Below are 15,365 nucleotides of genomic sequence, written 5' to 3' on the forward strand. Positions count from 1 at the left end.
TCTGTCACAGTAGTTTTCAGCAGCAGCTGTGCTCTACCCTCCATCAGCTATCTCCTCTGGAACAAATGCCTCTATAAAACCATCTCTTCATTTTATTTTTAGTAGTCTGCATTTGACCATGCTCATTTATCCTTTGCCTTTTCCTTCAGCTCTAACAAACAAAACCCTTCCAAACTAACAGACCACGATGATATTCATTTAATTATTCCCTCAAATTCCATAGACCTACTCCTTGGTTGAAATCTAACCCTGACAAGGTACATGATTAAGTGCCAGGTATGAGAGCTTCTGAAAATGCAGATGGACATTTTGAAAGGTGTCCTAATATTCTGTAATTTTTATATAAAATGGACTTCGTGTACATTTGTTGCCTATTCACATAGCTGGTACCCCGTGGCCCTAGGACGCCAAGTTATTTCATCAGTAGCTGAGAATGTTGCACATGTCCAAGGAGAGGCTAATTTCTAATTTGGTTTTGGCATACACACACACAAAAACATAATTGTTTTTATACATATTAAAGGAATAGATGCAACCTAATGGTGAAGAGTAAGCTTTTGACAGAGGCCTTTAAATGCCTGGAAGGCAAACTAAGCAGGAGAGAAAAGAGGAGAGATCTTTGCCTGAATAAGTGACTGAATACATAAAATGGTGAGCAAGAAGAGACCGGGACAGTTTTCACAGGGAGTCATGATCCCAGTGGAGCACCTCAGTGTGGACTCTTTAACATACTAGAGAAGAACTGGAAAAGGGCAAGAGCAGTGCAGCTAGAAAGTCCATTGAGGCAAAGCCTCAATGGTAGTAAAGGCCTGGGCAGAGAGTGATAAACTGTGATAAACCAAGGATTGTATTAGATAAGCAGTTGGCTTCTAAAATGGTGGCTATAAAAATTAGCATATGAGTTTAACAAAAAATCATCCCTGCGCTTAGCAATAGTAACAAAAAAAAAAAAAAAAAAGAAGGTAATCGAAACTTAGAAATTCTTAGGCAAGAGAGAACAAAACAGAAATCAATCCTATGCCCATGCAGAAATCTACGTTTTGCCTACTGCATAAAAGTCTTTTACCCTCACCTCACAAAACATATACTAGACCTGGAAAAGCTTCAGAGGAGAGCAACGAGCTTTATCAAGCATCCTGCACAGCTTCCATTTGACAGCTGTATCAGGGATGTTGATACTTTTGGTCTGTGTTTGGCCCAGCCACCTGTGAGAGTGTATCCTTTCCCCACCAAGCACTGATAAAATGGGAACTTTTTCCTTGGAGGGAGAATCTCGTATAAATATATTTAATTGGTGTTCTACGATTGGCTAATCGCCTTTCAAGGTTACTTGAAGGAGAGATTGAGGAGGATGAAGAAAACCCACCGACTCAATTAAGAAAGACCCCTGAGGCATACTGGGCATGCGGGTGGGGAATTCCAAAGTACCCACACATGTGCAGAAGTAATGCCACTTGCATAACCAGGGGGTGGGACTGAGAGCCTCTAGCTGGGCGGTGCTGGCCACACCTGTCTACGTAGACATAATCAGTTAATTGTATAAAAAGCAGATAGCTCATTTTTGGAGGGAGCTTGCTTCACACGAAGGACCACGTTGTCTTTAGCGGGGACACCTGCTATGTGTGAGCCTACCAACCCTCTGAAAAACAGAGCTGCTGCAGAGGATTTTTATGGCGTTTGGAGTTGGTAAGATAACCTCATAAATGACACCTGAGTGAGTAGGGTGTCGTATTCCCTCATGGTTTTCTCTTTCTCTTGGGTTCCCGTTTAGTTTGGCCACTTCTTTGTAATAAATATTGGGTTTTGTTAAGCTTTCAACGGTGTTTGGTTTCAAACTTGGCATCCTTCAAACTCTGTCTATTACGCTAGTATCTGATTAAGTTAAAAACTTCCAGCCTGGAAAAGAGGTGATTCAAAGCCATGAGAAGAATACCGAGGAACCAATGGTTACCTTTTCCAATAGAAGAACTAGAAGGGATCAAGTAAACTGCTCGAAATCAGACTGAGAATAAACAAAAGCAGATCTTGACACAAAAGGCAGTCAGCCATGCTGTACAGAGGATGAGAAATCTTACAGAGGCTCTAGGGGAAAGAAGATAAAAGCTTAGAAGAGAGACCTATTTAGGACTGCTGAATAGACAGATATCACACCCTGCTCAGGAAATGCCCCTGAGCTGAAAACAGCTGGGGAATTCTCAAGGACATGCCACATACACTTAGCCTGGATTTACTCTTTTTCACCAGACATGACAAAAAGCTGCTGCTAAAGCCAATGATCCAACGCAGTGTGGCCGTTCTTATGTTCTCACCCAAAGATGTTAAGGGTGTCTCCCTCTTTTGAGGCATTACCTATCAGGAAGTAGATTGAGAGGCAGTTTCGCTCATTCATCAGTCACACATTAGGTCAAACAGTAAGAGTGGATTGAGACTTAGAGAGGTTTTTATGTCTAATATTTCAAAACTGGCTGAATCAGGCAGATTAATTCCTCACAAAGAGAGGCAACCAGCAGCATTTACAAAGCTTTTCAGCACAGTCAAATGCAGAGGTTCCACTGCTTAAATCCCACCCTTTACCAGATGAAGGCCTACAGTGACATGAATTCAACTTGCCAAAAGTATATTTCAGTCTACTAAAATGAAGCTGTTAACAAGGTGTAAAAAAATAGCACTGTTGACAACGAAAGAACTGAAGAATTTACTTAAAGAAAGCTATCTCCTCTAAACTTCAAAAGAGCATGATGTACTACACAAAAGAAAAAGGTATGTGCATTGTGATAGGCTTCTTATACAAACAAAGGAGAATGGAATACTCCCTGAGGGAGTATTGAGGAAGCGCTACTTGCCACTGTAGGGAGAAAATCTGTGCAGCCAAAGTTCAACCGGAGTTGAGGCTGCCAGAAATCTTGGGGATAATGAAGAGTTTTTTCGAATACACTAATGCCAACAGGCAGTGTAGAAGTATCTTCAGCCTGTTACAGGATGAGGATGGTCACCTCACAAACAAGCACAGATACAAGGAAGAGGTGTTTAACACTTTCTTTGCCTCTGTTTTCAACACGGATGATGGACCAGGAGGGTCTCAGTGCCCTGAGCTGGAGGACCATAACAGCAAGAACAATCACTCACAGTCAACCCTGAAACTGTGTCAGATCTGCTGCTCCAGTTGGATACCTACAATTCTGTGGGACCTGATGGGATTAGCTGAAGAATCTTCAAAGAGCTGGCTGGTGTCATCATGAAAACAATTTCAATGATTTTTGAGTGGTCTTGGGAATCTGGAGAGGTCACAGCTGACTGGAAGCTGGCAAATGTTGCCCTGATTTTCAAGAAGGGCAAGAAGGAGGACCCCAGAAACCACAGGCCTGTCAGTCTCACTTCAGGACCCGGTAAAGTAATGAAGAAAATTATTCTGGGAAGTATTGAAAAACATCTGAAAGACAACACTGTCATCAGTCACAGCCAGCACAGCTTCATGAGAGAGAAGTCCTGCTTATCAAACCTGATTTCCTTTTATGACAAGATAACCCACCTAGTTGATCAAGGGAAGCCAGTTGATGCCATCTTTTTGGAGTTCAGTAAAGCTTTTGATACTGTCTCCAACAGGATCCTTCTGGACAAAATGTCCAGCACACAGTTGGATAAACACATCATGGGGTGGGTAAACAATTGGCTCACGGGTCAAGAACAGAGGGTAATAGTGAATGGGGTAACATCAGACCGGTGACCTGTCACTAGTGGGGTTCCACAGGGCTCCATCTCGGACCCTGTGCTCTTCAACATCTTCATAAATTACTTGGATGCAGGACTGGAAGGGATACTAAGCAAGTTTGCAGATAACACAAAACTGGGAGGAGCTGTTGACTTCCTTGAAGGAAGGGAGGCTCTGCAGAGAGACCTCAACAAATTAGAGGACAGGGCAATCACCAATGACGAAGTTCAACAAGGGAAAGTGCCGGACTCTGCACTGGAATGGCACAACCCTGGATGTACATCCAGACTGGGGAATGAGATGCTGGAAAGCAGTGCCATGGAAAGGGACCTGGGGGTCCTGGTTGATGGCAAGTTGAAGATGAGTCAGCAGTGCCCTGGCAGCCAGGAGGGCCAACCATGTCCTGGAGGGCATCAGGCAAAGCATCAACAGCCAGTCGAGGAGGGGATTGTCCCGCTCTGCTCTGCACTGCTGTGGCCTCACCTGGAATATTGTGTGCAGTTTTGGGCACCACAACATAAGAAAGATATTAAGCTATTAGAGTGTCCACAGGAGGGCAATGAAAATGATGAAGGGCCTTGAGGGGAAGCCCTATGAGGAGCGGCTGAGGTCACTTGGTCTGTTCAGTCTGCAGAAGACTATGGGAAGACCTCACTGCAGTTACAACTTCCTCACGAGGGGAAGAAGAGGGACAGACACTGATCCCTTCTCTGTGGTGACCAGTGACAGAACTTGAGGGAATGGCCTGAAATTGTGTCAGGGGAGGTTTAGGTTGGATATTAGAAATGGTTCTTCACCCAGAGGGTGGTTGGGTGCTGGAACAGGCTCCCCAGGGAGATGGTCACAGCTTCAAGCTGACAGAGTTGAAGAAGCGCTTGGATGATACTCTCAGGCACAGGGTGTGACTCTTGGGGATATTCCTGTGCAGGGCTAAGGATTGGACTTGATGATCCTCTGTGATTCTGACCGTACAACTGAAGAGATGATAGATGATATTTTAAGAGCGTTAAAACTTCCTAACACCAACTATATGTACAGTGAAACCAGTGGATTGTGGTTTTAGCTCTTCACCACTCATCTCTTTTGTGGGATACTTCTCGTGTTATTAAAATGGTATGTGGGTCCTAGTCACTGAAGCTAAAAGTGATATGCTGCCCAAGTAATTCCCTTGGGTGTTTTTAGCTTCACTACACCCACACAATAATTTTAAATTTTCCTGAGGCTGTGTAGGAAGATAGTGTCAGACACTACAAGAGATAGAAGAGTGTCTATTTTGTCCAACAATGTTCTGAAACATCAGACCTCTTCAACAGACTATAGGGACTGCGAAGAAAACAGGTATGAAACACTTCTCTGCCACAGGCCTGCCCCAATAAACTGGCTTTCCATTGGCAAACACTTAGCAACACAGAAACTACAGCTGAGCCCAGCCCAACTTCAGAACACCTGAATGTGCTGCTATGGCAGCACTGCAAAATTAAACTGAGGTACCCTGGAGTGAGCAAAGAAGATTGTAAAGAAAATCGGCAACTACGACAACATAGCTGCAATGATTCCTTTCTGTCTCAGTATTAAACTGAGAAAATGCATCAACTGAACAGTAGCCAAACACCACATGTTGTTATCACACTAGTCTAATTTGAGACAGTGAGCCACAGTCTCCAATGGCCTATTTCATTAACTGCAGAATTGATTCTGCCATACTTAACCACAATGCACTTAATTACCATACAGGCACTTCAAAAAATGAAAAGGAAAAAAAAAAAATCAAGATGATATGACACCACATTGTCTACCACCCAACACTGGCAGAATTGCAATGAATTCATTTATGAACTATAAGAACTGCAACAGAAACATATTTACAAGGACAGCATAACAACTTTTGGGAATTCGAACACAGAATTCAGAAAAGAGAAGATCCTTCTAAATGCTTTTGATAACACCCACACTCCTGAGCTCTGGGAATTCTGCCTGCAGCAAACAAAAACTGCTTAAGAGCCTCACAGAATAAAAACCCATTAATTGCAAAGATAAGGATGAACAAAGTAAAATTAACCAGATCCTCTTCCTTACTTTGTTCATTTTGAAAGAATATTATTTATTTTAAAATCTTTAATACATTTGCAAACCATTTTTGCATATACTCCAGAAGTAAAAAACAGTTTGTTCAGATAAATATGACACAAGACACTTCACATCTGCCCATGCTATATTACTTCCAAGGCTTTGATTAAATTTAGTCAAAGTACTGAAGTGCTTATATCAAACAATAGTTTAAGAAGTAAAGAAATGTGCAGCTTTCTTCACACTCAACTGTAACTAGGTTATTGAATAATAAGTAGAAAAACTCTAATTTGTATTTAAACATTTATGTTATGCTAGTAGTATAACTTATATTTTTTTTCCCCAGGCCTCCTCTTAATTTAAGCAAGTTTCTTTTTTTTTCTGATGGGAAGCAAACAGCATGGAGTTCTCATTCTCAATAGGTGGTGTATAAGTAACATGTTCACAGCACTAGACACCACTGTGAATCTTCAAATACCTTGTGCATTGTTGGCATCACTCAGATCCATGTGTTGGCACATTTGGCTAGACAGCATGCCAAAATAGCCCTCAGATTTCTTACAGCATCACTGTATAGTAGTGAACATTATAAACTCAATAATCTCAAGCCTGAAACCACTACTAAGACTATATTCCTTCCCAAGTTTGCAGTTAGCATTTTTACATAGGAAGAATGCATTAACAAACAAACAAAAAACACAAGAGAGATTAAACAGAGAATTAAGAAGGAGGAAATTTTTATCTTACTAAGCATATTTAATAGAGACATCTTTATCAAAGTTCTTATACAAGAAAACTGCTGGTGTGACAGTAAATTAGAATATTCTACAAATACAATACTCTGAAGTTTTGTAGAGCAATTGGAAATTGCTTCTGAATTAAGGGCTTTGACAATGGAGAATGGCATAGGACAATATGAAATTAATTGGTTAAAAGTCTTAAGGCTTCTCACGTTGTGGGCAAGAATGTTAAGAGTAAGAAGATGGCAAGGGTGTATAAGTAAATGAGAGATGCCACATAGCTGGGATATTACTAGTTTTGCATAAATCATGATGGTAGCAGAAAGGGAGCTTGGTATTTCATGGAAAATGTTTCAATTGTCATATAAGTTATCAGTGAGAGCAAAAGATGTAAGGAATCATAGCAGGGTGCATGGTTTGCCAACTCTGGAATGTTCATCTGACATCTCTACAATTGTACTGTCATATTTCCAAACAACTAGTTTGGGAAAAACCTGTGTACTGCTTGTAAGGATTCAAGCAAGAGGGCCAAGGAAAAGTAAGCCTATTGGTGAGCCTGACTCTTAGTACAAAAATTCTTCTTCTAGTGCTCAAGCTAGAAAGTTAGTCTGTTGGTTACAGAATCACAGAATCCTTAGGGTTGGAAGGGACCTCTGGAGATCATCTAGTCCAATCCCCCTGCCAAGACAGGGTCACCTAGAGTAGGTAACACAGGAAGAGAATGTGTATAGGTGGGTTTTCAATGACACCAGAGACGGAAACCCCACAACTTCCCTGGGTAATGTGTTCCAGTGCTCTGCCACCCTCAATGTAAAGAAGTTCTTCCTCATACTGAGGTGGAACTTCTTGTGTTTTAGTTTATGGCCATTGCTCCTTGTCTTGTTGTTCAGGAAGTTTAGAAACAGCCGTACCTATCCATATGTGGCTCGGGTGTAGGGAAGGTCCGCAGGTAGAACTAGTGTTTGTTTAGAAGAGTAGAGCTCATTTGGTCCTATGGGAAGAGCTAAGATTTCTAAAGGTTATCTGGACAGACAACTTCTAAGTAGCATCACTTTCAGGGTACAATAGTATGGAAAATATTGTTTGTTTAGTAGATATGCATCAATGATAAAATACTGAAAGACAAAATCACATTATACTGCAAAAGCAGCAGCTAATTCTGATTTCTCAACTAGGTCTTTAGATCTATCCCTAAGATATATTAGGGAGAGCCTTTTCCTCTTTATGAATATAACAAGATTTGAAAGCCATTTGCATCATACAGTCTTTCACACCTCAGGCATTTGTTCATAAAAATTAATTCTCTAACGTTATCAAGAAACAATGCAATATACTGTAAAATATGAACAATCAGCAATGTTGTGTGCAAGGGAGGAAACTATCTGTCAACAGGCAGGAAAGGTAATACAGAAAACCCTGGAAAAGAAACTGTTTAAGAATCAACTGAGACAGTCAGTAGTACAAAGTCTGTATGCAAAATTATAATCTACTAGTTCATTTCAGATAAGAAAAATTCTTCTAAGAATTGAGCATGCTTATTGTGGAAAAAAATCAGAATATTATTGACACTTTAAAATCTATTCCAGATAGTTGATATAATTTTGTTCATCCATATTAGATGGAAAATCTGAATCTTTTTGAGAAAGATCAAAGTCCTGCAACTATAAACCTACTCAGATGAAAAGTAACGAAGAAAGGAGTTGTTCTGACTGAAAAAACAATCCATTTTGTACAAGAAAATCTTGAGGTTATATAATCACCTGCCAACACTGTAAAATCCTACCAATGAAGTCATGAAATAATACTTCATTTTGGTCCCAGAGGGGAAAAAAGCAGAAGAATGTTTTAATTGGAAATGACTTGGCTTGCTAGAGTTATCACAATGCACTCATACTAACTCAACTGCCTTGTCTCAGTGCAATAGATTGAGACAAATGGCAAATTAGAGTATGTCAATACAGAAAAGTTTACCTAGAATGCTGTTTGTTGCTTAAAAAAGAACCCATAAAAATACATATGTTACTATTCTTTATCGTATTCTCTTAGGGTGTGGAGATAACTACTATATTCCTTAGCACATTCAGAAAGAAGAGGTCACGTAGGAGCAGAAGACAAATTAAAACACCCAATTTTCAAGTGTCTAATCTTGCAATTTAACTCTGTATTTTCAATGTGGTCTTTGTATCCAATTTCCTAAGGTTTTGTTTGTTTTTTTTTTAAAGAAAAAACCCACAACATTTTGTTGTACAAATGTGGCAAATTCCCAAACCAGGAGATATGCTTAGAATTTAAACTCCAGTGTTTCTTTACAGCTGGAACTACAAGACAACTGGAAGAATGGATGGCAGGCTGGCCCTTAAGTATTTTGCTGAAGCTCAGGACTCCAGCTTGTTTCAGAAAAGCAAAAGATTTTACTCCAGACTATAACCTCAAAGAAAATTTGATAAGGGAACCCCTGTTTAACCTTCTCCATCCACTTTTCCCCACACAATGGCTCCAGTTCCCTCAGTCTGTAACATGGTACACATTTAGTTATCCTTCTAAAGCATTAACAAACTTTTCTTTGCAATAAAAGAAGCGGCAATTTGAAAAAAATACGTTGCTTCAGAGAACACAACAATTTAAGAAGTAGCTCCATCTAAATCAAGGTAGACACAGAACAAAACTGCAGAAAACTGTAAAAGTACTCCATAGAAAGCAAATGTCCAGTCTCTTGTAGAAGCTGCTTTACAATAGCAGCAAAAAAGAGAAAACAAATTATTCATTCTGACAGAGACATGTAGAATTGAACGTATATCTGGAGACCCAGAAAAGACTGTAGTAGGTTGACCGTGGTTGGATACCAGGCACCCACCAAAGCTGCTCTATTCAGTCCCCTCCACAGGTGGACAGGGGAGAGAAAATACAGTGAAAGGTTCATGAGTTAAGGACTCGGCAAGATCACTCACCAAATACCGTCACAGGAAAAACAAACTCAAATTGGGGATATTAACTGAATTTTATTACTAACAAAATCAGAGCAGGATAATGAGAAATAAAATAAAATAAATACTAAAAAACATCTTCCCCCAGCCCCCCATTCAGTTCTGAGTTCTCCCTCCTTCCCCTGAGCAGTGCAGGGAGATGGGAGTGGGGGTCAGTTCATCACAGGTTGTTTCTACCGCTGCTCATGGAGAGGAGTCCTTCCCCTGCTCCAAGGTGGGGTCCTTCCCACAGAAGACAGTTCTCCACAAACTTCTCCAATGCGAGTCCACCCCACAGGCAACATTCTTCACTAACTGCTGCAACATGGGTCACTCTTCCATGAGGTGCAGTCCTTCAGGCACAGCCTGCTCCACACTGGGTCCCCCAGAGGGCCACAAGTCCTACTAGGAAAACATGCTCCAGCGTGGGCTCCTCTCCACAGGTTTGCAGGTCCCTGCCAGGATTGATCCTCCCAGCATGGATTTCCCATGGATTCATAGCCCTCTTTCAGGCATTCACCTGCTCCAGCATGGATCTCCTCTAGAGGCTGCAGGTGAATCTCTACACCCCCACTGACCTCCATGGTCTACAAGGGCACAGCTGCTTCACCATGGTCTTCATCACAGGCTGCAGGGGAACCTCAGTTCTGGAGTCTGGAGCACTCCTCCCCCTCCTTCTCCATTGACCTTGGTGTCTGCAGAGTTGTTCCTCTCACATATTCTCACTCTGCTCTTCTCTGGCTGCAATTGCATCTGTGCGGTAACTTTTTTTCCTTCTTAAATATGTTATCCCAGATACCTGCTCTGATTGGTTCAGCCTTGGCCTGTGGCAGATCCATCCTGGAACTACCTGACATTGGCACTGCCAGACATGGGGGAAGCTTCTGGCAGCTTCTCACAGGAGCCACCCATGCTACCAAAACCCAGCCACCCAAACCCAATACACCTGTGAAATCATAAGAATCAGACGAGAGCCTCTCCAGATAGAGCTGAAAGTAGGCTGGGAAATCAATCAAATCTATGAGCTGTAGAAACCAGAAGCTATGGTAGGGAAGTTCTTTGTGTCAGATTGATATATAGTTGTGTCATCTCAGTTTTATTCAAGGCAACACCAACATCTGATGTTCCCAGAATCCCATTCACTGCAGTTCTGTGCTTATATCTCAATAAAAAGTAAGTTTCACATGGCAATGAGATTTTAATAAATGACTTCAGTGTTAGAAAAACTGCAAGTTTCACCCAAGAATTCCTCCAGGAAAATCCAGGAAAAATTTAGGTTAAAATAATGTAATATTAAGAGCTAATTTTGAAGCATGTGAGTCTAGTCTTTATGACCATTTGAGAGAGATCTGGCACTTTCAGATGGTCATTAATTTCATTCTAAATAAATCTTCTATCCTCTTTTATCATACTCTGGAAACACCCATTTCTTTTCACTGACTCTGAATGAAGTTTGGTATCATTCTCCTAAATCTTAAATTAATACCTGAGTAGCTCAAAATCCTCCTAGATATGAAAAGATCAATAATCTCAGGTTAAATACAAAACATTATTACTTTTTAATCAACTCTTGTGTTTTCCAAATTATTAGACTCAGGAACACAGTGTATAGTAAATTTTTTGCCATCTTCCTACAGAACATAGGACTCATTTCACAATTTTCTAACAAAGATTTTTGTCCATTAATAATAAAAACTGTTTGCCTGCTTTCAGAAAGCACAGGTTCCATATTTAGAGCTGATACATAAAGTGTAAAGAATACATCCTACCAAACCGTAACACTTTAGAAGCAGACCAAATTACTAAATGCTGCATAGATCATTCTCTCAAGGTTTTTTGAATAGAAAATATTTATGTAGCAATTAAGGGCATTAAGATTTTAATTTGTAGTAACTGTCCAGCCAATACCAAGTAACTCAACTGGAAATAACACAGTAAGTCACAGTGCCCCAAATCTCAATGTCAATCAATAAGTGACCAAAGTAGAAGCTGTTTGTACCTCACTGCTGGAATGCTGGGCACAGATGCCCATTCTATGATGTTTCTATGCACACTGTACACTGAGCTCTGGAAAGAATGTCACGTGTGGAGTAATAATATGGCACCCTTATTAAAATATTTCAGTCAAACAAGAACAACAGCATGGTAGTATATCTATCACTGACAAGTATATATAGCACCTGCTAGAGCTGGAGAGCTCCAGGATCCCTCTCTGTGCACTGGGGTAAAAGGAAAAAAGTACAAAGCAATCTCTGTAACAGCAGGGCCCAGGCACCATTATGAAGTAACTATGGCAGTACAAAGTATGCTGTAGCAGAAACCATAAGCATGCAGATAAGCTCAAAAATTGAGCAATCAATTGTCTTAACACCATCACAGAAAAAGTAACATCAAGGTTAATAATATTTCTTAAATACACAGAATAAGTTAAATCTAAATTCTAACCAAAAGTGAGAGACAGTTGACAGGAAGATAAAAATTCTGCTCAGGTAATTAAGGATATAGAACTGTTGTCATACACTGTATTACTATTGCAATAAAACAAAAAGGTCACCATGAAGAAGTTCATAATGCTACAATTACAGTGTAGACAAAATATTAAATAAAATTTTGTCAGAGAAAATAGACCTTCAAATTAATTTCAGCTTTAGTCGCTGATTAACAACAGGATGACTCACACTCAAAAACACCAGTCAACTACAGAGCTATAGACAGTCCAACATTTCGAGCAGGTACATTATAATGAAGGTTAGAAGAATTGCTTCATATGTAGAATACTGTTTCTTATTAGCAAACTCAATTTTTCAGTTACTCCAATTTTAGCACCTGGGTTCAATTTTCCATGCTGAGTATCTGAATTAGATTTCCCAGGGAGTATTTTAATCTTTACATTTTGGAAACACTTGTTTCTGAAAATAAGTCTTACCACATTTAAAAAATTACTATAGCCTCCTCTTTGAGAGTAACCATTTACATCCTACAAAAATCCACTCTCAAGCTGAATTAAATTGCATTTATCATAGAATCACAGAATGACTTGGGTTGGAAGGGACCTTAAAGATCACCTAGTTCCATTCCCCCTGCCATGGGCACCTTTCACTAGACCAGGTTGCTCAAAGCCCCATCCAACTTGGCCTTGAACACTTCCAGGGGCAGCCCCAACTTCTCTGGGCAACCTGTTTCAGAGCCTTACCACCCTCACAGTAATGATTAAATTTACATTCCCTCTCCCCATGCTTCCATGCTCTACTCATAGAATATGCTGAGTTGGAAGGGACCCATCAGGATCATCAAGTCCAATTCCTGGTCCTACACAGGACAGCCACAAGAATCACAGCACGTGCCTGAGACTATTGTCCAAAGGCTTCTTGAACTCTGTCAGGCTTTGTGGTGTGAACACTTCCCTGGGGAGCCTGTTCCAGTGCCCAACCACCCTCTGGATGAAAAATTTTTTCCTGATATCCAACCTAAATCTCCCCTGACTCATCTTCATGCCATTTCCTTAAGTGCTGTCACTGGTCACAAGAATAAAGAGATCAGTAGTTGCCCCCTGCTTCCCCTCATGAGGATGTTGAAGACTGTGATAAGGTCTCCCCTCAGTTTCCTCTTCACAATCCTCTGATCACAACTGCTTCAAACATTCTACAAATATTTCTTCATTCCACTAAAAAGTCTTCCACTTTCTGACTTTACTGGGGCATAAAATTCATAGAAATTGCCTACCTCTGTTGGGGGTGAAGAGGGGTGGAAGACTTACCGTAAATAATGATTAAAAAAAAAAATGTTTTAACATTTCTTTCCTATGACATGTGTGCAGATATTTAAAGTTATATACTCTACTAAATTGTAATAATCCTGAATTTTCTAAAGGCTCAAATTTAAAGCTTGTTCAATATGACATCTATAACCATTCCTGTCCCCCACAATAATAATTTTTAATATTATTATACGAAGAAAAAGTCTTTGTACTTACTCGGAAGTAGTCACTGCAGGCTGCCAGGACTGCTTTATGTGCATGAAATTTCTGCTCTTCAGCAATAAGGGTAATATCACAAAGTATGCCATCACTTCTTTGTTGGTTCAGGGCTGCCAGGACAGCATCATTATGGGAGCTGGACTGACAAAGCCTCTGACCTGTCAGCATTTCCTGAACACTGAGAGGGGAAAGGGAAAAGATTCTGTCAAAAAAATGTAGGAAACAAGCATATTCTGTCAAAAATACAGAACAACTTTTTCTAAGGCAAGATTGTTTGATAATTCTTGGAAACAAAAAAAAGTCATGACCCCTGTCAGGCAAAAAATCTTAATATAGCATAGACATCACAAGAAGAGCTCAGTATAACAAAGTATTATGAAACCTGATTACATACTCATATTTAAAAACCTCAGTGATTCTGATTTTCATTTGCTGTACTGGAAGTCAGTTGAACTCACATGATTAATTCAGAATCATTTCAGAATCAAATGAGAATAATAAAGGTCCTAGGTTAAGGGACTGCAGAAAACTTTAAGTGGTTCCAACTGATGCATCAGTGGAAAGGAGGATGGATGTATGTATGCAATCAGTTCTACTAAAAAGAACGAAGGATCATGGTCTCAGGTGGCCTGTTTTAAGACTAATACTGTGCCACTGAATGTTTTCAGACCATTTCAAGTTATTCATATTTATGAAGTGTTGTGGGAGTTTTTTGATTGCCTGGTTTGTGTTGGGGGTAGGGGAAAGACGTCTGCTTGTTTTAAAATGCTAAGGTTTTCTCCACCTCTGAATATCTCCATGTATGAATAAAAGATTTGCACATAATCCAGTCTAAGACTGTCTGATGGCAGCTTCCTTTTCTGCAGCAGCAGAAGAGACAATGTAACTGTTGATGTAAATAGAACCAAATCAAACATATTGGCAAATCCTCTTTGGCACCAAACAATGCAATTGATTTGAAATCTGTGAGACTACCAGTTTATATTGCCAGAGAATTTATGTGTTTACAGAAGGTGCATTTACAAAGAGTCATTTTGTTGTATATCAAAGTGAAGATATAAATTATTTTTTTTTATTAAGGGGTGAGTAACCTATCAACTTTCCACTACAGTCATGTAATTCACTGCACACATATGCTATGCAGCAGCTGTGTGACTGCTATATTCTCCTTTGTTATCCATACACACTCTGCCCATCCCACTCCTGCACCTTGGGCATCTCTAAACTACTGCAGCCCTGCCTTGCAGACTGTTTGCTCTAATCCAACCTACTTTTTAAAAAAGACGACAACTAAGACATTACTTCCAGAAGAAGGCTGGCCAAAGTGGAATAGCCTGTACCTGAACTTCAGCCCCTCTTTGATAGTTTAGGTTTCATGTATGGACATGTCCTAAATACATTTAAAAATTACTCATTCAAATTATTCTTTTTTGTTCAGCTGTTCTGTTTGTTGAACCCAATTCATATTCTAAATGACAGTTATCAAGAAATCTAACTTGCTAAAATACAATGGAATTATTTCTAACAGTTATTTCTCTTGTCATTTCTATAGCAAAGTGACTAAATCAAACCAGTGCAAGTATAATATGCTAATTATACCCAGAGATGGCTTCTTTTTATTTCTGTTTTTATTAGCCTCTCTCCCAAGTGCTGTGAAGCAAGACCTTTGTTCCTCTCGCTTTTTTCACCATCATCAAGAGGACTATTTCACTCAACGGAAAACACCTGTGGTTTTAAACTGAGCTCTATCATAATCCATTTTTCAATTCAATGCCAAAATGAAAAATCAATTGCCTGTAATCCTTGTGTTAAAAACATATGAAACATATGCATGCAAGGCAATTTAATGGAATTTATGAATGAAAATACACAGAATCATTAAACACAACATGACGACTTTGTAGTGATAT

At 39.8% G+C, this 15,365-nt stretch overlaps 1 protein-coding gene across 7 annotated transcripts in view; it reads right to left on the reverse strand.

The window, feature by feature from the left end:
• Window positions 1-15,365, reverse strand: part of KLHL32 (kelch like family member 32) — a 123,836-nt gene that overhangs the window by 80,723 nt on the left and 27,748 nt on the right. For 6 of the 7 annotated variants that reach the window (XR_010429342.1, XM_064649917.1, XM_064649924.1 and 3 more), the window contains one exon: window positions 13,453-13,633. The exons of the other annotated variant lie outside the window; for it this stretch is intronic. Coding sequence is in view for 5 of the 6 variants with exons in the window: in XM_064649917.1 (XP_064505987.1) it covers window positions 13,453-13,633 (181 nt within the window). In the remaining variant the exon portion in view is untranslated. The remainder of the gene's footprint in view (window positions 1-13,452; window positions 13,634-15,365) is intronic. 7 annotated transcript variants of the gene reach the window in all.

Source organism: Pseudopipra pipra, chromosome 3 (genome assembly GCF_036250125.1).
Source record: "Pseudopipra pipra isolate bDixPip1 chromosome 3, bDixPip1.hap1, whole genome shotgun sequence".
Classification (NCBI taxonomy): domain Eukaryota; kingdom Metazoa; phylum Chordata; class Aves; order Passeriformes; family Pipridae; genus Pseudopipra; species Pseudopipra pipra.